This window comes from Syngnathus floridae, chromosome 11 (assembly GCF_059516105.1).
Source record: "Syngnathus floridae isolate MCC-2025c chromosome 11, RoL_Sflo_1.0, whole genome shotgun sequence".
Classification (NCBI taxonomy): Eukaryota; Metazoa; Chordata; class Actinopteri; order Syngnathiformes; family Syngnathidae; genus Syngnathus; species Syngnathus floridae.
The window spans coordinates 8,515,915-8,540,047 of record NC_142423.1 but is presented as its reverse complement, the minus strand read 5'-3'; the positions used below and the strand labels follow the sequence as shown (position 1 = coordinate 8,540,047).

The window sequence follows — 24,133 nt, the reverse complement described above, 5'->3', positions numbered from 1 at the left end:
TTTCTAGATGAATTACTATTATTATTTTGTTTGTAATATACATAATATAGTATATCCCCAATATGATGCTGCCCAGGTCTGCAACATACATGATTTCTTCTGTAGTCAGTGGAGAGGTGAGATGGCGAACGTGGCTGTCAGTCCGCATTGTGCATCAGATGGGAGGTGACAAATTCCAATTACGCCGCACTCAAGTCACACTTAAGATGACACAGAAATGTGGCACAGCTATATTCCTGCTCATAAATCAGTCTGCAGCGCAATCCAAGCCGAGCGGGATCCATCAGGGCCCCTGACAGCTCGGAAGGCGCAGCCACTCAGATAGATGATGATGTAGTATAAGAGGCCGCATGAACTCAAAATTGCGTCCGGATTCAAGGGCCGGATCATCAATTCACCAGGTATTTCCTGACAAACAAAAACAGCGGCCAAAGATCGCCATCTGATAAACGTTTGTTCAACATTTTCTTTCAATTTAGAGGGATCTTATTGTCTGGGGGAAACTGAGATGGCTTCACTTCAACATTAAGTTTTTTATTTTTGTATGAATAGCAATTTTAGAAGTGTCCTGGCAAGAAGAAATTCTCGTATATATACAGTATGATTTTGTTTTACAGGATGTTCTTTTGAGGCCTTATTATCAAATATTGTTGTTTTAACTTTAATGATTTAAAATTCAGGCTCTTTGATTTATAGACTGTGCTACCCATACAAGTGCCGGGTACTTGTGACAAATTTGATTGATTTACACGCTGTCCTCCTTTAATGAAATATGTACGATTCTAAATCAGGATTTATTTTATGGCGTAAAATAGATGACTTTATGGCATAAAATAAAGTCAGATTTAGAATCGTACATATTTCATTGAAGGACGGCGCGAACATTGTTGTTCTCCAAACAACGATGTCGTCCTACATTTCAGGGCGCACCTTGTGAATAATTCAAACCTCTTTGCTAAATGTTTTTTTTTTTTTATGACCATCTAAGATAGAAGTAAGAAAGTGTCCCTGATGCGTCACAGTTGTAGGTATGGGAAATACCTTTTTTTTTAAGCTATGGTTCACAACATGTACTGCAACCATCCATTTTCTATCCCAGATGAGATTCAAACCCAGGACCTCGCCACTGTGAGCCAGATGTGCTAAACACTAGGCAACTGTGCTGCTTAAAGCAAACAAAAATAAATAAGGTAAGCTCAAAAGAGTATATTAACAGGTCAGCTCAGGTTATGGATTGGCGGACAGGGAACGGCCCAGCTATTGAGCTGTGGCTTTAACCTTTGACCGATTTTATTGCCACACTAACACACGCCTACATTTATTTACATAGTGCACACACTAGCCGGCACTGCGCTACTGTATGATTACTGGAGGTATAAAAAAACGGATTAAAAAAAACAATGACTATTTTCCAGTGTATTCAATAATGTGAACAGATTGAGGATTTGTCTATCAAATCAAATAATGCAGGAAAATGGCATCCATCCTTATCTTGCTTCCTGTCAGCCAAATGCACGTGACAGCCAAAAAGTTTTGTTTGGGGTTTTTTGACAGAAATGCACTGTGACTGTCTCTACTTCAGCTCCAGTAAAGCAGACGTTTAAAAACATAAAGGTAATGCCCCATAACCTAACAAATCGCTCTCAGTTAATTGGAGTATTATTGTCTTTGTAAAGGCAGAATAGTTAATGTGTGCTCTTGTATTGGATCCCATTAGGTTGTGCAGGTGTGCCTAATGAAGAGTGTGCCTGTGCCTGCGCCTGTGTGAGGTGGTATGCGCTGCGTGAGTGTCAACAATCCATAACGTTATATAAGAAGAGAATGCGGAGGTTTCATTGAATGCGTGGCTGGCTCACAAAACCTCATTAAAGGTGATTAGTGTTTCATCGTAAACATTTTGTGGGTGCTGGTTGAAGTTCCTCTTTTAAAACTGTTGATACAGCGGATGTGTCTGAATGGAGCATGTATGAGTAACGGCTTACTGTAAAGCAGGGCTACTTAGGAATTGACAGCTAGGTCATGACAATATCATAAATAAAGACAAATAAAATAACTGAACTTCTCCCAATAAAACAAATATAATAAAATGAAGTGAACTGCAGTACTTGTCTAGATTGGCTATTATTTAATTTTTTTGGTTGTTCAAATGTATATATTTTTTTTATGTGTACATGCACTACCATAGTGTTTGCTCGCATTTAAGTTGAGGGGAGTAGTTTTCTTGACATGTCGTTATCATACAGTTTGGAAACTATATAGAGAATAGAGCCGTGGCTCGGGGGAATGTCTGGCAGTGTTTCGCCTCCTGACATGTTCACATTCTCATTCGCTGTTAATGTGCGTCTGCAGCAGCAAAGTCTTGTGAGTTTTGGTGAGAGTCATGTCATGCATTTTGTAGTGGATCGCTGAGGCTTTTGTCAGCTGAACTCGCCAGGCTTTGCAGCCTAGCTACGATTCACGACTGCACAATTGCGTTAGTGCACGGGTGGGCGAAGCTTTGTGCATTGGGGCTAAATTGGATTTTTAAAACAGACACATGGGCCAAGTCATTTGTAGTTGAGTTAAAATAATAATTAGACGTCTCATCCGCCTGTCCATCCATCCAGCCATCATCCTCATAGTTCATTTAAATTATAATTAATAACCATTTTAAAAAAGTATAAATATTTGTACCTCCATCATCCTTTGATCTACTCATCCTCACTTTTACCAAAATGTGTTTTTGCCATTCCATATCCATTTTAGAATGTAGTGACAATAAAAAACTTCTTTTTAACTCCTGTATAATTAATGTAGCCTAATTATTAACGAATTATTCAATAATTAAAATAAAATGGCCACTGTTGCCTTCCAAATTTAATTTCTTGAAAAGGCTTCAGAAACGTTGGTTTTGTAGAGCAGATGTCGACACATCTCCAGAAAATATGCTTAAAATGAAAATAAGTAGCGCCTTCGTTGGACTGGAGGTGGCCAAGAATTGTACATTGTCACCAGACAGCTCGACAGCTCCTCTGCTGATTTAATTTGGAGCGCAGCAGGCAGACAAAATCCGGGAGAACGTCAATGTGGCTCACAAATGGGGAAGCCGGTAGTGGAGCACTCACACACACATGATAAAAATGCCAAGAAGCATCGAGACAACACAGAAGCCCAGTTGCAGATTGTAAACATGAGAAAGGAAACGTCTGACTCTAGCTGGTTCAACTTCACAATATTAAGCGGATTCAAGACTTGGGCAAAACCGCATCCAGACTTGCTTGGGTACCAAAATATCTTGCAAGTTGTTATGAATCATTTGTGTCCTTCCTCTTCTTAATATTAAAATGCTTTGTGGGATTGCGATTTTGGAGCCGAACAAGTCGTTCACAAGTCACATTGTGAAATAATAATGTGGCTGCTATCAAGGGAAAGCCTCACAATGAACATTGTTTTCCTTCAGTATCTTATTTAAATTTGCTCTTTTTAAAATCATTTGACATTCTTTGGAGAGGTGGAGGGAAACTAGCAAAATAAGAATTTCATTACTCAGTGATACTTTTGTGTTATGACAAACATACATTGTGAATAAAGTTGAAATACAATCAATTAGAATAAGATTTGATTCAAATATATGATTTCACAAGAATAACAGAAATGTACAATACGGATAAAATCATGTAGCATTTTTCTAAGTTAAATTATTATCCTTCTTTTCAGCGCATCCCAAATAATGCTTCCTGCCTGAATGATCTTAAGTCCCCAAAACATATGTGATCATTTTCCACCCTCCGTTCGTGTTATTTTCACTCTGCAGAATTAGTGCCGAGACACTAATTCTGTTTATAAAGCTATACAAAAGAAAAATGATTATGTAATCTTTAAGGCCCCTTCCAAGCGTGTAGTAATCCTTCTCCTATTATTCTAATGCAAATAAGTTGAATTTACTAGCCCAGTTGTATTTGCAGAGACAAAAGCAATATTAAATCCCTCTGCCGAACACTGCACACTGGTCAGTGAAGTAGCAAATAAGCACTTGAGTCTGTGAACTCATTTGGAAGGGATCCATGGGGACACAGTGCGCTTGAAAGTTGATATTTGTCATCTTCGTCTAAGAACAGCATGTCCAGGTGACACTTGACTGCTCCATTCTTTTATTTATTCATTCATTTATTTCCTGCCATTGATTGACAACTATCCCACAATCTGTGATGATTGTGAGCTCTTCAGACATATTCTCCACTACTAAAAATCCACAAAATAAACTCACACATAGGAGTGACCTGAAGGCACCCGTCTGCAGAAAGGCCATGTCGCCGTCACTTTGACAAACTGAACCTCACACTGGCGTGGATGTGTGCTCGGAATAAAAGCTTTTATAAATCACAACTCCCAAGCCTCGCGGGCAGATCCGTCCGTTCGACGACAAGGCCCCATTTCTCTCAACTCGGCATTTTGGGATGGAAAGGTGAATAAATGACTTTGAGGAGAGGAGAGTCTCAAGGCCACAGGCAGAAATAGAATCCACGAAGGCGAGGGAGAAACATTCATCAAGCCCAGGCCTGATTGTGAAAGCGGGGAGAGCTCTTGAACTGGCGAGCTGGTAAGCCTCTCACCTTGATGGGCACATGACCCGGACTCTACACTGCGCCGCATCAATTCAATATTAGTACAAATGTGTCAAAAGCATGTAAAGGGATCATTCTGGCTATAATTGCGTCTGGCAAGCTAGCAACCACCCACTCTAGGCAAGTGCATTGTTCCACTATACTTCTTTGACATGTGTATTACCAAGGTGTTTATTATAAATTGAAATTCAATGCCTTGAATTACGGTTTGCTTTCCATGACCTCGCTTACTCAAACCATTCAACTCAAGTCCAACTCAAATCGTAAATCCTCTTTCACCATTGGAATGAATGCAAATGCCATTAATTGGTTCCAGCCCCCCCAAAACATGCCTACAAAAATATTGTAACTTTTTTATCATCATTCTAACATATTCTATTTTATAAGAACTAATAAGGAGACTTCAGAAATGAGATTTTTGAAACGCTCACCCAAGTATACGGCTGTGATTTAAAATGACTACCGTTAACATACATTAGTCTGTTTTACTGTGATTGAAATCATTTGAAGCATACATGCAGAATACTGAATATAGATATTACGACATTTATTTTTTCAATATACACTTGTTCTGCCTCTCGTCTCAAAGAATACTAATTGCTCTTTTTTCCCCCCATTGTATGTTATATAATTCACGTATAAATCTCATGATTTAGTGAGGATGCAATTATTAGCATTAGTCTATGGAACATGATGTTTGGTGCCTTCAAGTGCATAAACCCGTACAAGCTGGGTTTTCTAAAAAGGCACAGGCTTTGTTGGGTAAATGAAAATTGCTATTTAAAATGCCAAATGCCTGCTTTTCTCTGTCATGAATGATTAGTTGTTAAAATAGGAAGACATAATAAGCTTGACATAATGAGCTTGACTAACCCCTGCAGATTGAAAGCCACGTCTTTTGTTCACACAGATCCGGGAGCACAACAAAGATCATATTTAGAAGAGAAATCCCGCATGCATGCATGTGATTATACAATATGGGATTTAAACAAGTCAGAGGATCTGTCGCTATGTCCTCAACAGCCCTTGAGCGTGACCAATCCCTGACCTTTGAGCTCAACAAATACACAGTTGGATTGAGTATGTGGGGCAAGCATGTAGTAGACTTCTGGAATATTCTCAGTCGGGAGTTAATAAAAAATGCAGCACGCAGATCTTGCTTATTGTCCTTTCCAATGCCTTTGTTCCCTCAACATTTCTCTCTTTTATTTGGCTGCTTTCGTAACGTGTTGAAAAGTTCAGGGTCGCCATGGCAACTGTCATCCGTGTGACGCCGACACTTAAAGCTGCCTATTCAGGCGTCATTGTTGACTGCATGGCTGTCTGTACGTGCATGTGCACGAATGTATGTGTCGAAAGGGTTAGGAGTATTTTTTTTTCTGCATTTCCTCTCAGCTGTGTCTATGGAGAATATGCTGCTTTTTTTTGTATTAAAAGAACAAAACGTAGTCATAATTTAATTTAAAATTAATTTGAATTATTTGAATAGTACGTCTGATTGCCATGGAGACCATAGTTCACTGACTTTTTAGTGGACCGACCAGGACACCTTTCATTTAGCCTCCATGCTAAGGCAAAAAGTCAGACATATACAAAACCCAGCGAGTGCTGCTACGGTTTGCCTCCCCTATATTGTGTTTCTATTTTTAAGACCACCGTGGAGCAGCCCGGTTTTAAATTTAGATGCTGAGTCTGGATTCTCTTCTTCATCTAATATTCATGAATAATTAAGGAGGAGAGGAGATGAAGTGGTATTCATTCAGGAGATGGATGGTGTAAGCATAGATTTCCTGGCTGCATTTACTTGAACGGGGTTGCACCATATTTTTGTGTATGCAAGCACTATACGAGTTCGTCGAGAGTTCCCCACTGAAAATAGCTTTTGGACGATGACTGTAAGTTTTTTTTTTGTGACCTCGAAATGCACCAAAGGGGCTAGGTGAGGGAAAAGGACAAACAAAATGAGAGCAGATTTTGGCTAAGTCTGTTTTTTTTTGCTTTTAAAAGGCTATATGTATTATTATTATTATTATTACTGTTCGAATTTATTCATTAAACCATTAGCATAGTTTATTGTCTGTAGTATTGAATATAGTAAAATAGTCCAGCATGTATTTGTAAAAATTCAACCAAAATACCTGAAGTTTATTTCCAGCTTGTAGCTTGACCGTCCAAAATGTTGTGAATTTTTCCCCCATCTTGTCTTTGAAACTTTCACTCCAGTTCTGTGGGTGACAGTAAAGTGCATTAAAACTAGCTAAGAAATCAAATTCAAGGAGTCAATATATCTAAATGCAAGATTATTACCTTTATGAAGAGAAGCACCAACATTTGGTTCTTTCCAGTAAAGGGTTCCTCCTCCACAAAGGACAAATGGGAAATACTGCAGAAAACTAACACACTCCTAGCCAAAATTATTAACCTGTGGAGTGGAAACCATCTTAAAGGGTTAAAGAAATCCTCATTGGATCAGCATGAAATTGTAAACCTTTAATGCAAGCCTTAAAGCCCTAATACGTAGGAACAGTTTTGTTTAAGATGTTCTAACGGCTTCAAACTTTGTATTTGCTTTTTTATATTTTGATGCTATATCAAGACTTGTGCAGGAAGATTTACCCATCTTTAAAAGAAACCTAAACAAGCAGCGGTAGGCTTGAGGATGATATGTGCCTCGTAGGCCACCGCTTTCAATCTACATGTTTGATACTACTGTACATAATTATGGAGTAAAAGATGTGCTAGACAAAGATAAACTGGCTTCTGCTGCTCAAGTCTCCTCCTCCCGTCTCCATGGAAACGCCATCTCTTTCACAGGCTCAGAGGCAGAGCCCTTCTATATTCTGAATCAGGGGTGTGAATTATTTCGTTATTCAACGCTCACATTACGACTTTATCGTTGTTTATCACCGGCGCCTGCGCTATTAACGTGTGGCGCGGCGTACGGGGAAAACATCTGCAGCCGAGGATGCCCGCCAGCCCATCAAATAACAGATGGGGACATTTATGGACTTTGCACGGTGTGAACTGCGACACTTAAAACAATGACAGCCACAGAGCCATGTGGAATATTGATGGAAGTGAGTGGTAAGACAGTTAAAAGATGGGGTGGAGTCACAAACGGTGGAAATCAGGAGCAGAAGAGAAGCAGGGGAGGAAGCGTCTGCAAGACGGTGTCAGACTTGCAGGCGGGTCCACGTAGCCGCCTCCTATCGAGCTTCAAGAGTGTTGTCATGGTGATATATAACCCAGCCTGGGCTGCCAGAGGGTTTACGTGGCATCTCTTTGGCCTCGCCTCTGAAAGGAGATGAAGGGGGAGAGAGTTGGTGAGGGATTGGGGGAAATGGATCCGCCTGCCTCGCAGCAGTTTAGGTTCACGGCATTTGGCTCGTAGCCCCAGCGTGTTTTCCGAGCTACATCAGTTGATTCCAGTGGGAATGGCGGAAACAGGAGATTCCACACGGAGCATGGTGTTCCTCATGATGCTTACTAATAAGGAAAAGTCAGAGCGCTGGGACTCACTCGAGGGATGCAGCCGGAATTGTGTCAGTGGCTCATACACACGTAGGAAAAGAAGAAGAGCTTCTTTTTGGATGAAGTCAGAAGGGTAGCACACCCTTGTTGATTTGAAATACTTTTATTTATGAATTACTGTACTGAGGAAGGAAGGTCCAAAGGTTGTTTCGGAATTGTAATTTAGCTGATAATATTTTTGTGACCTTGTGTTTCTATCATGCACATTACAAATACTCCATAAATAAAAAAATAAAAAAATCAAACTAGTATGTATTAATGTTTTTATGGTAATAATTATAGTCATTACTTTTCTTGTAAAGCTTCTCTTATCACAATTGATATTATATAACATGCCTACGTCCATCCATCCAATCTCTATACACTTTTTGGATTGCAATTTTTTTCACATTTGCAATTCCATTTGGTGCTAAAATGAGCTCGCATGAGCGAGCAAAAGCTAGCACAAGCTACCACGATCAGAGAAAAGAAAAATATGATGCAGCAACAGCTTGGATCCAAAAGTTGGCATTCACAGAGCGAGAAGAAGGCTCATTTCTTTAGCCAGACACAATACCCCCTGGACTGGTGCTTATGAATTTCAATAATGTTGAGCAGGAACCACGAACCAACTTACATGGCCGCAGAACAAAACATTTTCTACACTGACTGACTGTTAGTTGTGATGTTTGTTTGCTACAAATGGAAGGAGACATTTCACTTAAACATGTTCCTGGCTGGCAATACAAGGTGAGGCCTTGGATTATTTTTTTTTAGATGGAACCAGACCATTGAAAAGCGGAAGTGCAGGCCACAAAAAAAGAAAAAAAAAAATCTACAACCATTTCCGAGGCTAACAATTGTGGATACTTAACTATTCCAACAATGTCTTATAACAGGTTAGCAATATCATTGCTTATTGGGTAAGTATAAAACACATTTTGAGGAAATTCAACTTATTATGTGCTAATGAAAAAAGGGAGCAGAGAAGCAATAAAAAGATGTAACACGAGCGCCTTCAATTACTATAGTGTGGGTATAAAATTGAGAGCCAAAATCTCTGTTTAATCCATGACTCATTCAGTAATCAGATTCCCCATCTTTACCGTCTGTTCATGTACTGCACTGGATCTCATGATGTGGCCTGCTAATATTGCTAAATAAGGTAAGCAAACAAATCGAAACTGAAGAGAATGTTCTACCTCAACTCAGAATTATTGAAACAGGAATATTTGAAAGCAAACTAGCAGTGCGTTCAGTCCCTTCAAACAATGTAATTATTGGTGTCAGAGAGAACACTCCTATCCTAAGTCCTCCCAGAACAGCAGCCTTGAAGAAAAAAGCCTGCTATAAAGCCATTAAAGCTGCCAGCAAATAGCAAACCAGAGGAAGTCAGCAAATATTAGCGGAACATTCTCAGCCAAACGCGCAAAGACTCTCAAAGCCGAGTTTGGTTTGCCGGCTGAATGCAAATGTTAGCTCTGCTAGATGAAGGAACCCGACAACACACTATTTGGTATTATCTGTGGAAAAGAAACCACAAATGTTTTTTGTATCAGAGGCTAAATCAGAAAGGGGCACCACGGTGAACTAGCTAGTTTGGCACATGTCCCACAGTTAATTGAAGACTGTAATTTAATTTTTTTTTTTTTTTAATTAAATGGCCATAGGTGTAAATCAAAGTGGAATGTTTGTTTTCTATTTGTGCAGTGACCGGCAACCAGTCCAGGGTGCATCTCTGCACTGAGCAGAACACACTTTCTCCACACCCCTACTACTCACACTGACCCCCACCCACCCTGTTTAAGAGGGTGTCATGGGCCGTGTCAAATGTTAATTTCAGCATATGTATGCCATATGGCGCTGAAAATAGGGCAACGGGATCCAAAAGGCCTGTGGGTTAGAATTAAGTATTAATGTTCTGATTCCTATTGACGTTTAAGGGTACATGACCCCAAATATGCGAGAGTTCACAAACGGATCAACATAACACATAACAATGAGACCATGTGGACTGAAAAGAAAAAGTCTTTAAAAAAAAGTCCCGGTAAATTGAAAACAAATCAACACAGCAAATAATGAGACCATGTGCACTGAAGAGAAAAACAAGTCTTTCAAAAATGTCCCGTTAAATTGAAGAAAATAAATGGCTTTTAAATTTGGCACCCTGCAAAGAGGAGTGTTTGTAAGCCTGCTGTAAAAGTAAACAAGTTAGCAAGATAACTACATGTTGCAGTTGGCCTGGGTAACCATTCTTGCCATGAAGAGCCGTTTTATCAAAAAAAGAAATCTTGAAAACTGTAAAGGTGAAAACCATTTTAAGCTATATTGCCACAAATGAGTATATATAGAAGTTGTCTTTGCAGCAATTATCCCTTATTTAGAAACAAATCACTGAATTGACTTTACAAGGTTTCAAAGTAAGTCAAATAATCCCCTTTGCGTCACGTGGACGTCTCATGGAGCAGCCTGGGGTCACCTTGTCACCTTCTTTTACTTAAAAAGGTAATTTTGTGTCTTGTGAGCCACATGAGATGAGACCCTGTGCTGTGATGTTTCAGGTCTCTAATGGGATTTCCTGTCCGTCTGCTCTCTCTGTCTCCTCTGGATATAAATATCTGCTTTCCATTTTTTTTCCAAAGCCACCCAAAATACATTAGTGTCTCGAATATAATTTAGTACATGAAATACTAATACACAGCCATTTATAGCATCTTTCTTTTTCCAGCGTCAGTCAATCAGGGAAACTATAAATAGTCAGTAATTTGGTTGATGTGGTTGCAATTTTATCTGCTGCTCTCTTCAGCCCTGTTTCCTTGACATGCATGTGTTTGGCTTTTTAGTGGGCTGATTTATAGCACAATGCTTTGATGAAATTAGCAGCCAATCACAATAAAGCTGCCAGGAAGGAAGGAGGGAGTGCAAAGATAACGACAGGCAGGCCGTGTCACCGCAGAGACTCGGGCCAGTGGGAAATGTGCAGGATTTCCGAGTAGGACTTGACTTCATAGCCATCATTTTACACAGCGGCGCCACCGTGTCCTCATTAGTGACCTTTTTATAGCATCTCTATTACCTCAGCCATTTGTTTTAATAGTGAAAGTTGCCCACAGATTGAAAATAGGTATTTGTTAGGAGCGTGAGTCTAGGTTTTCTCTGGCTCATTATAAAGGTGCTGCACGCAGCATCTTGGTGAATTCCATTAGCACCTGTAAGGTCAATACCGCGGATGGCTAATTTACAGCCAAAAATTAGCACTTGATGTTTGCAAAATGAAAGGGCCAGGAAATAATGTTTTGAGGGTGCTTAATTAGCCCCATTTACTTGCACACGCTAATGCAGGGTTTCTAAACAATTTCAGCTCCAAAATGTGGTTCGACATTATGTTGTTACTATTATAGTTATATAAAAAGTCTGCACACTCCATGCTTATATCCCAAGGTTTAGTCAAGTCAAGTCAAGTCAAGTTTATTTGTATAGCCCTAAATCACAAACAGTCTCAAAGGGCTTCACATAGCCAAAATTGACAATTATTCTCAAAGCATCCCCTGATCTTAAGCTCCCAAAAGGGCAAGGAAAAACTCAAAAAAACCCTGCCAGGGGAAAATGAGAAACCTTGAGAAGGGACCACAGATGGAAGGATCCCCCTTTCAGGATCACCAGGTTGTAATGGATGCAGAGAGGGCACAAGTAATACATAATATGAAAATCAATGAAAAAATGGATGTCGGAGGTGCCCTCGATTGTCCTGGCAGTGTCTTCAAGGAGGTTGAGCTGCAGTTTCTTCATCTTGAATTGGTCCCCGAGAATCCAGCTAGCTGCTATCAGCTTTTGTGATTGTGTATTAGTGATTTTTAAGAAATTAAGCAGAATCATTTGAAAACCTTTAACTTTAAAGTGCTTCTGATTAACCCTAATTAAAGTTCACTTGTTCTCGTGGGCTTTCCTCTGATTTTTTTTTTTTCTTTCTAGCAGAAGCCCAAAGTATTTGTGCAAGCACTGATTACTACTACTGTTCCATAATTCCCTCGACCTTGACTAAGGTCTAGTGAAGCATGATGGTGGCAGCATCATTCTCTTGAGACTATTTCCCCCCCCCCAACAGGAACAGGGGCCTTGTCCACGGTGGAGGACATTTCAAATTGTTCCAAATAGGCCTACCAGTCAGAATCAGGAGAAATGTCTGGAAAGGCCCACTAGAACAGATGACCTTTATTTGGGATCATTAGAGACACTTCAAATGGTGGCAGGTGTGTTCTTAGTCCCATTTAACATAAGTTGGTAGATTCATTCTGAACACAGCCAAATTGTAATTATAAGAGGGTGTGCGCACTTGTGCAAACACATAATTTCAGATGTTTATTATTTTCCCTCTAAAAGATTTTTTTAACAAACTCAACTGAGTTGTACAGGTTATATTTAGAGTGGAAAAAGTTGTGGATGAATTATGGTTCTCGATTACTCCTCAACATTTTATACCTAAAACATTTTCCTCCAAAGGAGGAAGAGAGAAGCACAGAGAGGAGTAAATAAACAGATAGGATCATTATTCCTGTCTGCCACGATGCTATGGCAACAGTTTCCCCCTGCTCTGATTGGTTGTAGATAAGGTTGCCTCTTTAGCCATTTGGCAGCAACCCCTTTTGCTCGTGGGAGTGGACAAATTATTAGGCTGTCGTCAAAGCCCGAGCTGTCAATCAGCCTCTTCACAACCCCAGCCTTCATTTCCTCAAGACAATTTAGAAGGAAGCCCCGCCTTGTGCGCTTGCAATTTGTTTTACCGATGCCTGATCAGTGCGATTTGATCAAAAGAGGACACGATGGTGGAAATTAATGATGTTATAGCATTCAAATACATTTATACTGAAATTGTCCTATTTTAGCCGGAAAACAAAATAAATCAAACATTTTAAAGGAGTTGGATTTTTCTGACACAATAAGTGGCAGGGCCATTACACAATGGGACTGGACAGAACATGGGCAGAAATAGTGAGCCACACAGTCCATTAATTCATACCCAATGGTCCACTTAATAGGTAGTCAACTACTATCCCACTGAGCGGTGAACAATCGTAAGCGCTTCCGACGGGCAGTGAATTATGTTAGAGTCAGTTCAAGGTCAGAAATGTTCGGCAAACATTCGCCAGATAATCGTCAAAGTTTTGCTGATTTTCTTTCCCCCTCAAGGAAATTTGCAAGGACAACCTTGAAAGAACCCTGATGAAAACGCAACATTCCCCAGCATTCGAAAATACTCAAAATTGTTCACCGCGCGATGAATCGCTCGTTAATCAAACTACTTCAATTTTTCTTTCAGATCCTGGCTATCATCTCCATTCTCTTCATCGTCTTGTCCACCATCGCTTTGTCTCTCAACACTCTACCGGAACTGCAGGACACAGATGAGTACGGCCACTTCACCGACAACCCCCAGTTGGCCCACGTGGAAGCGGTGTGCATTGCATGGTTCACTATGGAGTACCTGCTCCGCTTCCTTTCCTCTCCCAACAAGTGGAAGTTCTTCAAGGGTCCTTTGAACGTCATCGATCTACTGGCCATCCTGCCGTACTACGTCACCATCTTCTTGACGGAATCTAACAAGAGCGTGTTGCAGTTTCAGAACGTCCGTCGTGTAGTTCAGATATTCCGGATCATGCGAATCCTGCGCATTCTCAAGCTTGCCCGTCATTCCACAGGACTTCAGTCTCTGGGTTTCACCCTGAGGAGAAGCTACAACGAGCTGGGCCTACTTATTCTTTTTCTTGCCATGGGTATCATGATCTTCTCCAGTCTGGTGTTCTTCGCCGAGAAGGATGAGGAGGACACAAAGTTCAAAAGCATTCCAGCTTCTTTCTGGTGGGCAACTATAACCATGACCACCGTAGGCTATGGAGACATCTACCCGAAAACTCTACTTGGTAAGATAGTCGGGGGTTTATGCTGCATAGCAGGAGTACTGGTAATAGCGCTCCCTATTCCCATTATTGTAAACAACTTCTCAGAATTCTACAAGGAGCAAAAGAGACAGGAAAAAGCACTTAAACGTAGAGAGGCCCTTGAGAGGGCAAAGAGAAATGGTAGCATTGTTTCCATGAACTTGAAGGAGGCTTTTGCCCGTAGTGCAGAACTGATGGATGTGGTGGTGGAAAAGAATGAGAGACCTCATGATAACCACCTCTCACCGGGCCGTTGGAAATGGACTCCCAAGAGAGCCGTTTCGGAAACGAGCTCCAATCGTTCTTTCAACGTCCAGGACTCTCCGAACAAGGGCCGAAACAGCAGCCCCCAAAAGTTAAATGTTCAGAAGCTGGAGGAGATGTACACCCAAATGGCCAAGACCCAGTCACAACCAAACCTCAATGCTAAAGGTACCAGGGTTGGAAAACAAAGGGACGAGATAGAGCTAGGAGCCATACAGGGTCATGGTCAATCAGTGCTGGGAACCACAGACGGGGTGAGCGACATGAAAAGTTTGTCCAGTCTTGACAGCTACATCAGTTGTGCTACAGACTTTCAGGAGAATCCACGCTTCCCTCAGAGTACAACAATGGACCTTTGCCATGGTGAAAGCAACCGGTTCTCATATAATCCAGCTGTAGCTTTTCCTCATCACTCTTTGGCAAAACCAGGCCAGCAAAGCACCGCTGCACCTATGTTGACTCCCATCCCCGTACCTAAACCCTCATGCTCAGAAAATGCAAGAAGATTCTTATTCTCTGGCAAAGCCCCCAAAAGTCTTTTCTCCAAAGGAGGCTTTCGGAATGAGACGGAACCCGGACCGTCGCCATTCTCAGACAGCTCCATCCTGCCCGACCACTCTCTGTTGAGCCCTGAAGTTTCTGTCTACACCACAGCCAGCAGCAGGACGCCACCAAAGTCCCCGGAGAGCGCCACCCTGGCTCCTGCAGTCTTCACCTTCCACGACTCTTCCATCAGTAAATACATTGACGCCGACACGGATGACGACGAACACCTGCGTGACATCTCCGACGCCAGCCCCACGGATTGCCTGCTGATCGGCTCCAGCCCTAAACGCGGCATCAACATCAACTACCAGAGAGCCACCAACCACTTGGAAGCAGCTCATAAAATGCTAGGACAAAACTGTCTTTTCCCCCGGGAAGGAATTTGCGGGGTTCCTCACGAGAATCACGTTGGTCCAGAAATAGGACGTAGACAAAAGGGGGAAAGGGGCCGCCAAAATACTTTGGACAAAAGCTACTGAGGTCTGAGTGTGTTAAGTATAAACCATAAACCAGAGCAGGAGTGCTTGTGACAGAGAAACCAAACACACAACAAGCCAGGCAGACAATGGAGAGTGACAAAGTTGAAATGTTTTACAAATCATCCGAGCTAGCCATGGGCTCAGGGAGAACACGAGGGCCGAATACTCGGGGAGAAACACTTTCACTGCCCCTCTTTCGATTCATTCCAATCAAGAGGTAGTATTCCACAGAAGCACCCCAATGTAGCCAGCAGGTCTGTCCAGCCATCCTATGAGAAAATCAAACCGGGTTTTGTGCGATTGTTGAGGCTGAAGGTTATCGCTACCTTCTCCAGTAAGAACTCGTTTCATAGTCTGGGAGATACAGGAAAGGACCTAAAAGCCTATAAACGTCATCATGCCCTCAGTTCCCATACCTGGCCTTAGTCATTTGCAATTGTTGAGGGCGTGCATGTCTGCAATTGTGTGTGTGAATATGAGGACGACTGCTGATGAATGATCCGATGGTAATTTATGTATACACACGTCAAAGATTGTCCAATTTGATTTTTTTTTATATATATAAAGATAAAATATCTTAGATATTGGCTATTTGAAAGTCTGCTTTGTCATAATCATACGTGACAAGTAATCTCGAAAAAAGGATCAGCGTCATGGAACGGAGGCTTTCGATATTGAGAGGTTACAGCTCATCATCCACGGTATTTTGTCACATGACATCACGAGGAAGATGGATCACACTTATATCTTGCCAATGGTTAATATTAGCTGGGCAGCTCTCTGTGTCATTTATAATGGATGAAAATAGTGGACTGAGAATTTTTTTATGGGCAAACATAATGTACACCCACAGGCTACTTTATTAAGGACACAATCCAATTCGATCCAACCGCCAATTTCACGTTGCGGCACGCTTGTAGACGTGTCGCTGTGTCTAATGTCGCCAGTGTGTCTAATGTAGCCAGTGAATGCATACACTCAATATCAGTATGGAGGAAAAAAAAAAAAAAAGTAAAATTCTTTAGTCATCAGCAAAATATTTTTTTTATTTTATATAATAACAATTTGAAGCACCTCCCACTTCAATTAATTTAAGATTTTAGTAGCAAATTTTTCTTTCATCCAACAGGAACGCAATCAGAAACTGGTTTGATTGATTGATAATTGAGGTAATATGAAACCATTGCGGCTTTGGTGCTTAAATTTCTGTATTATATAACAAAGTCATATTGTATATAAAAAACGGCACACCAGTTGAAATTGACCAGTGCTAAAACACCCACGGAAGACGCATACAGTTTACCTTCAATATATGCAGTATGTAAATGCTTGGTTGCCATGGTGACAGGTACCCTTGCTGAGTCTTTTAATTGGGGTGGGAAGGTCTGACTGCATGTAACCTATACAAACGTGCACAGAGGCACACAGGAATGGCAGTTATGCATGCTAGTCACACGTTGGCTTAGTCACCAATCACCAACCATGACTCACGGACACGGCGTCGTCACGAAGATGCCGTGACCTCGCCTATTGACACGTTTGTGACCTATCTTTGTAGCACATTGCGGATATGTGACCTTGTTTTGTTTTGCAACACGCAGCAACATTTAAGGGAATATACGTATTCATTATTAGAAGAATATACATGCACTTTAATGTCTAATTCATACGGGGGGAAAATGGTCTTTGTTCATCTCAGTTGAGATGTAATGTACTTGCCTTTGAAAGCCCTTTAAGAAAATTGAATGAGGGTATGTGGACGGAACCAAAACCTTGAAAGAAAAGCATAACAATGAGGAATTTGGATTTCTAGTTATACAATCATACTGTGTGTGATGGTCATTCCTGTGTTTTGGAGTCCCAAATCCTGATTTCAAATCTGGTTTTGCATTGTTGTCAGAGAAGCCAGTGTGAAAGGAATGAGGCTGTGAGTGCGTGTTAGAGCGCCGGAGTGTGACACTTAATAGAAAAGAATTTCCCAAATGAATGTATGCATAACGGGAAGTCTCCATTCCGCGTGTGCGTACGGCCACACCCGAAAGACATCACAGAAATATGCCGTATTTATTTTTAAAAAGATGCTGTATATTCAAGATATATTCCATTAGAGTTTACTAATAAATGGAATGGATAAACAATATTATGTTTTAAGAGGCGATAAATTAATTCGCCCCCCTGCTCAGTGTTGGAGTTGGATTTTTAATGCAATATTATTTACAGCTAAAACCCAAATTAGTCATACACTGAACACATTTTGGCCTTCAATTATTTGTTCATTTATTTGCTGGAGAAGAAAAACAAAAAAAGACAAATGTCGTTTTTATAGATTTTTACATGGAGGTTCTCATTTTTCTCACGATTCAAAGGATAGTCCGTCATAAAATCCTTTGCCACGTAATATTTACAGTTAGCTATTTTATTTAAAAACAAAAACAATTGTTGGTCATAGGCTTAACTGTATCTTTCAACTTACGATGTGGTAAAAAAAATTATCTTGCAAAAGTCATACTTAAAATAAGAACTGCTGTCCAGCGATTACAAAAAAATATCCTGTACGCACATCTAAGTGTAATGAACATATTTGACGAAGAGTATCTTTTCTTTTAGTCTTATGAATTATTCTAACAACATTTGATGAGGTGATAATTGTACAAAAGAGAGACAAATGACCATTTCCAATTGACTTCTGTCCCATTGTCCTCTCAAAAGCTCAGCAGTGCTGAATGGACCTTTAAATGGATTTAGCTTGATGAAGAAAACTGAAGGCCAACGTATGACGAACATGTCATCGCTGTCGAGAGATATAAATCTCATTGACGTATAGGTGTTACACATAATTAGGTGAGGAATAATCTGCTGATCGCCCTTTATGAGCAACATCATCATCAATAGCAATCAATAAAATGGGGGCGGGGCGGGTATTTTATTCTGTGACTAAAGGTCGGTACAAGTTGTCACCATGTGTCATTTGGGCTTTCGATGGAAAAAGGCTGTCAGGGAGCATTTTGGCTGAAATATTTCAACTATGATGACAATCAATATTTCATGACTAGACAGGAAACAGTGTAGTCGAGGTTTGTTGATAATTGCATAGACAAATACAATGCGCATTATTGATGGGCCATGTTTTCAGACATGAGTAGGGTACCCAACAAAATCTTAAGCACTATTTCCTATGAGTGTTTTCAAATAACATGTGTCACACTGTAGACATAAGGTAAGGCAGGTCTTTTTTTTTGTTTGTTTGTTTTGGTTTGGACACATTTTTGTTCCTGAAGATCTATTGAAGGATGTCCAAAATATGTATTTTAATTTATTTTGTATTCATTTAAGTGCATTTATGACGGGAGTATTGTTGGGTGGGGAAAAAAATGATACCTAGACTGTGATGCTATTATATGATTTTTTTTTCTTCTAAGTTACTTTGTAAGACACTTTTTCTGTATTCTGCGCTAATATAACAAAGTTGTCCTCAGTTTATGTCGGATGCGCTTGTAAAGTCATGATTAAAGTGTTAGGTATGGAAAACATATCTAGGCCATAAATGAGCAACTGAAAAACATGAAATATGCTGGTAACTAAACACACCATTCGTAGCCTCGAAACGTTGCATCTCGAAACCTTGAATACTGAGGAATGCCCAAATCAGAAAACACAATCAAGTGACTTTTATGGAAAAAAATGAAGAGCACAGATTCTCCAAACGTTCCAAAAGGGGTTCCCTGCTGTATGGTGAATGTTTTTTTTCTACCATCCTGAATAGTTTGACTGTGGCATAGAGGGATTCGGTTTTTTACTGTATTGCCATGAGAAATCTGACCCCGAGATTGGAAGCTAGAGACCCTCTATCAGAGGGTTAGGGTCAAATTTTAGAAGGGGAACACGCTAAAAGAAAAGCATTATAGGAGTGAGGCCAATAAACAACTGGAACAAATTACAAAATATATATTTTTCTACATTTGAAGCTCTCAGCGGAATTGACCCGACCCCAATCTTGCCTAAGCCATCAGTCTTTGTAAATTACACCAGGGAAATAGAGAAAAAAATCTCGGAAAGTTCTTCTCCAATGTTGTTTGTAGGTCCCCAATTTGGTCTGTTTTGTACAAAACACACAAACAAACAAAAACATTTCTACCTGTTGACTTTCTATGCTGTCGTTTCTGTATAACTGTTCTATCGTTCGGTGCATGTTGTAACTTTTTGGCGTTGCGGCTGCTTGTGACTCACACGGAGCCATTCATGTTATTGTCTTGTACGGGGGGAAAAAAAAGAAACTGTGTCTCCATGTCCCCGGGATGTTTCTATTTCTTAAGAAAAGTGACGTTTCACCCTCGGATGACTCCAAATGAAATAAAGCAGATCACTTTACATTTTGATTAAGAATAGCTGACTCATTATTTGTATGATAGAGCTTTTACAAGCAGAAGGTGAGGGCCAGGGGGGTAAAAACAGGCCTTCATCCTCCCCACAGGCATCTACAGTGGGAAAAGCCCATTACCACAGCGTGCCACTGGAGATTGGCATCCACTGTGCTAAATAATAGCGCCACCTAGCGGTAGACGCTACTCATTGCAAGCCCCCAGCAGTCCCATGTGTGTTTCTTTGAAAGAACTTTACAGAAATGAGCTTGGTCCCTCCAGGGAGACTGAAATTTTGAATAGAAAACATTAAAATATATTCACTGGCTCAATACATAATTTTTCCACTTAGTATAAATTATTTTAGTTTTTCTTCAATCTTTTCCTCTCCTCAAATGACTCTCTTTATAATCTGGTTGCGACACCACTGGAAAATTATTGGAGCTTCCAAGTTACAAATAAAACCTCATTAAAACATAATATTTAGACTAACAGAGTTTGAGCCCCATTAAAGTTATCCCAAATGGAGTAGAGAGAAGACAGTAGTTCCAAAAAATAAAAATGATTCAACCTTTTTCACAGTGAATTTACGTAAGTGACAACAGCAAGAGCCAGACAGTCTTTCCAGTACTAGTAGTAGTTCTAGTACTGTTATCAGTGTCAGTCTTAAAGCCAGGCTACTTCAGGAACATTTTAAAGGTTGGAAAAGGTCACCAATTTACGCAAACCGTCTGGACGGGTTACCCAATAGTGTCGTCGCCGTCGGGGATGTGTCGCTTCTCCCTAGCGTTGCCATAGCCACCGGTGGTAATAATAGCTGGGAGTGTCCACAGAGAATCCATGATAATAACATTAATTATCAACATGTTCTGCAATACTTTGCCCTCACAATGGACATTAGCCACTGAATATAGGGACAATTGCAGAAATCGAAAGTCTATTCGATATGGCGCCTGACTACATTACGGTCTTTAATAGCATACAATGTTTTTGATGTTGAGATATGTTTTTCTTATGTTTGCCTTTCTCCTGTGCAGGCATTAAGTCAAGCTAACACCATAGTTAATTATACACTTAATTTAGAATAGACACTATGAAAATAAATAATAGTGGTATTGAATAAAAAAAAATAAAAGATCAAAGTTGAGGCAACAAGCTGCAATTAGAGAGATATGTGGTTCTCTGAGTCACTGTCTCCATGGCAACAGCACAGCTTAAAGCCGCTATGCGTTTGCTTAAAACTGATGAGCATTATTGGTGGTCTCTCTGATATGCTCACTGGGCGTGTGCGTCAAACGGATTTTGAAAAGGGCATCTTAATGTAACTCCCGTGGTTTGAGTTTATTCATGCAAAAAATAACAACTGTGTGGAGAGTGAAGGCCAAACTGAAATGTGTGTGAAGGGCACAAGAGGCTGAAGGAAATCACTAAATAGTATTATATGATTTCCTCTCCTATTGCAAGTATTTTTGTTGTTGTAAACAGAAAAATGTGATCATTTGAACTTGACATTTTTAGGACTACTGAATTGTGACTCATTGTATACATACAGGGCTCACATTCCAAACATCGAATGTGAAACAAGTTCGCCAGTGTTGGGAGGGGGGGGGGAAACAATCCCTGTGGTGTAATGGCACCACAGTTCAAAATCATAATCTACTTATGCTCTCAAACTGCCAATAAAACGTGTGGATTTTCACACACCACAATTGAAACTGAACTCATTGCAAAAAGCAACCATAATTTCCTCATGTGGCCTTATTTTTGCTTTGTTTCAGCCCTCAATAAATAGCGTATTACATTTTGGAAAAACACGCCTCAGCCCTTACTTGTGGAAATTTGGTAATTCTATCCCGATTTTCTGTATAAAGTCGGATTTTCTGTTATGGCTTTAACGTGGGGTACCTAATAAACTGTCTGCTTAGCGTAAGTACTGTTTGAATTTCACGTGTACATGTAGAAATTTGTGACCTCTCTCCATACAAAGACTTACATTCTACACACTATTTCCTTTGGCATTGGTGCATACGCATAAAGTACACGGACAGCTTAAAGCAGCAGTAATGAGGAGCTCAAAGTATTTCTTCTAATCTGGGAGGAGGGTGTTTAAAACCAGCAGGATGGAGGCTGAGGGCCACAGACGGCTCAAACAGCAGCTCGGCCGTCTGCGTGCTCTCAACCAGTTTGTGAAAGTCAGCAAGAGTCAAGGTGAGCAACCATGATATTCCTCATGGACTTGCAGATGATGCTGCTGGATATTATTTACTTCATCCTGCGCAACACTTTACGGGCCGTGCTGCGGCCGCGCATTAAACCCATTGACGGTGAGCTGGTGCTGATCACCGGTTCGGGAGGAGGCCTGGGTCGTCTCTTTGCCCAGGAGTTCACTAAGCAAGGCGCCGAGGTGGTGCTGTGGGACGTGGACGCCGTGGCCAACGAGAACACGGCTAAATTGGTGCGTGACTTGGGGGGCAAGGCGCACGCTTACACTGTGGATGTCACCAAACGAGAGGAAGTGTATCGCTACGCGGATGTGGTGCGGAAGGACCTAGGCCGGGATGTCACCATGCTCGTGAACAACGCCGGGGTGGTCGCGGGCCAACGAGTACTCGACTGTCCGGATGAGCTCATCGAAAAGACCATTAAGGTCAACTGTCTCGCGCTCTTCTGGGTGAGGTGCACCTTTGTTTATTTAGAAATATTTGTACGGAGAGCAATTTGTTATGTGGCTTTAACTACTAGTTTAAGGGAATTTTTTTTTTACTTACAATATTCTTTATCATCTGTGAAGAGCAACACAGATAAACAAGCATAAATATGTTTTCAACAATGCCATGATCTAATGAAGTCCACAACTACTCCAACAAATTAAATCACATATTGTTTCTTCTATGTACGTATCATGATATCAATATCAGGCAAACAAATTCAAATTTATGACAAAATAAGCTTGAATTGCATAATATATTTTCATCATCAGTTACTGGCACACAGCAGGTTATTGTTGTTAAAAAATAAGGCGCACTAACACAATCCCATTCAGTCACAATCCTCTTAATGTGAAGCTGCTCACGCAACAAAAGCGTCCTTCACGTTGAGCAACGTTTAGTTAAATCACTCTGATGTTACATACCTCGACATCACTTTGCTTGTTGGTGCGTGTGCCAGACAGTGAAGGCCTTCCTGCCTCAGATGAAGGCCCAAGATCATGGCCACATCGTGACCATCGCCAGCGTGCTGGGCCTCTTCAGTACAGCCTGTGTCGAGGTGAATGTGGATTGGACCACAACCTGCAACACATTTATTGCAAATTGATTTTTTTTTTTAGAAAAATCCATTCTAAATGATTGTTTCTCCTACCTGAGACAGGACTACTGTGCCAGTAAGTTTGCTGCGGTGGGTTTCCACGAATCTCTGGCTCACGAGCTGCTGGCTGAGGAAGTGGAAGGCGTGAAGACCACTCTGGTGTGCCCTTACATTGTGGACACGGGCATGTTTGAGGGCTGCAAGATAAGGTGTGTCAATGTTATTTCTAATCCCATACATCCTACAAGCGAAGCTGAACTTTGAATAGCTGAATAATTTTGGAAAATAATTCACTGCAATTGAAAAACCACCAGTCAGCATTCACCACGAAAAACTGAAGTCTGCCCTCTACCAAAAAACATATCTACAAATAGGTCAGCCTCATTTTAAATTATTTTCTATTCTCCGGACTACCAACAGAGAGGAGGTGGAGTTTGTTCTGCCCCCTCTGGAGCCGCAGTACTGTGTGGAGCAGGCCATGAATGCCATCCTCATCGACCAACCCCTAGTGTGCATTCCACGTCTCACTTACCTGCCGGGGATCTGCAGAGCGTCAGTACCGTGTCTTGTCCCACTAACGCTGACCCAAACCGGCTTATGGTGTTTTGTTTTGGTTGTCTTTCAGGTTACTGCCATGGGAATCCAATGTGGTTTCGTATCGTTTCATGGGCTCCGACAAGTGCATGTATCCCTTCATTGAGGCCAAGAAGAAACAAATGTCAAATGGTGTTAATTCGCTTGCATAGGTTTTCAATCTTTGCACGTTAAAAACAGAAGACATTTAACACAAAGAAAACTTACTTCTGTACTGCCAGGATTTACTCACATATTGAAGGTCAGGACAACTGCAGAAGGCGAGGTGACGACTCAGACAAGTAGTTATCAGCTCTGCATTAGGTCCACTCAAAGAAGTTAAATAACACAACTCTGTAACTGCTGTGTTGTATGTGTTCACACAATTAAAAAAAACTACATTGTCTAAATGGACACAAAGGTTTTATGTTGCAAGTATAGCAACGAATGGATTCACAGGTTTGTTGTACCTTCTCCCACCCAGTGCACCCCGCCTAAAAAAAAAAAAATTGGCCCAGCACTGACCTGGAAAGAATAAAGACGAGATAATGCAGACA

General features: G+C 40.9%; 2 protein-coding genes and 1 long non-coding RNA gene across 3 annotated transcripts in view; 2 read left to right on the top strand and 1 right to left on the bottom strand.

Moving 5' to 3' along the window:
* Nucleotides 1-19,716, top strand: part of kcnb1 (potassium voltage-gated channel, Shab-related subfamily, member 1) — a 25,470-nt gene extending 5,754 nt beyond the window's left edge. Inside the window, exon 3 of the mRNA XM_088389148.1 lies at nt 13,432-19,716. Within this exon, the coding sequence (XP_088245274.1) occupies nt 13,432-15,339 (1,908 nt within the window). The 3' untranslated portion in view covers nt 15,340-19,716. The remainder of the gene's footprint in view (nt 1-13,431) is intronic.
* Nucleotides 290-23,204, bottom strand: LOC148390873 (uncharacterized). The gene is made up of 5 exons (XR_015861219.1): nt 23,058-23,204; nt 22,831-22,987; nt 6,912-7,898; nt 6,743-6,829; nt 290-408 (listed from the first exon to the last, which is right to left on the bottom strand). It is a non-coding gene; the product is annotated as an uncharacterized LOC148390873 (long non-coding RNA).
* rdh20 (retinol dehydrogenase 20) lies at nt 21,820-24,129 on the top strand. The gene is made up of 5 exons (XM_088389177.1): nt 21,820-22,368; nt 22,866-22,964; nt 23,067-23,212; nt 23,424-23,555; nt 23,629-24,129. The coding sequence occupies exons 1-5, from the start codon at nt 21,916-21,918 to the stop codon at nt 23,747-23,749; spliced, it is 951 nt and encodes a 316-aa protein (XP_088245303.1). The 5' UTR covers nt 21,820-21,915; the 3' UTR covers nt 23,750-24,129.
* The last annotated feature ends 4 nt before the right edge of the window (nt 24,130-24,133 follow it).

Excerpts from the sequence above, each read along its gene's own strand:
- rdh20 (XM_088389177.1), top strand. The coding sequence starts at position 21,916 with ATGATATTCCTCATGGACTTGCAGATGATGCTGCTGGATATTATTTAC. Across the intron at positions 22,369-22,865 it reads ACTGTCTCGCGCTCTTCTGG|ACAGTGAAGGCCTTCCTGCC; the intron begins GTGAGGTGCACC and ends TGCGTGTGCCAG. Across the intron at positions 23,213-23,423 it reads TTTGAGGGCTGCAAGATAAG|AGAGGAGGTGGAGTTTGTTC; the intron begins GTGTGTCAATGT and ends GACTACCAACAG.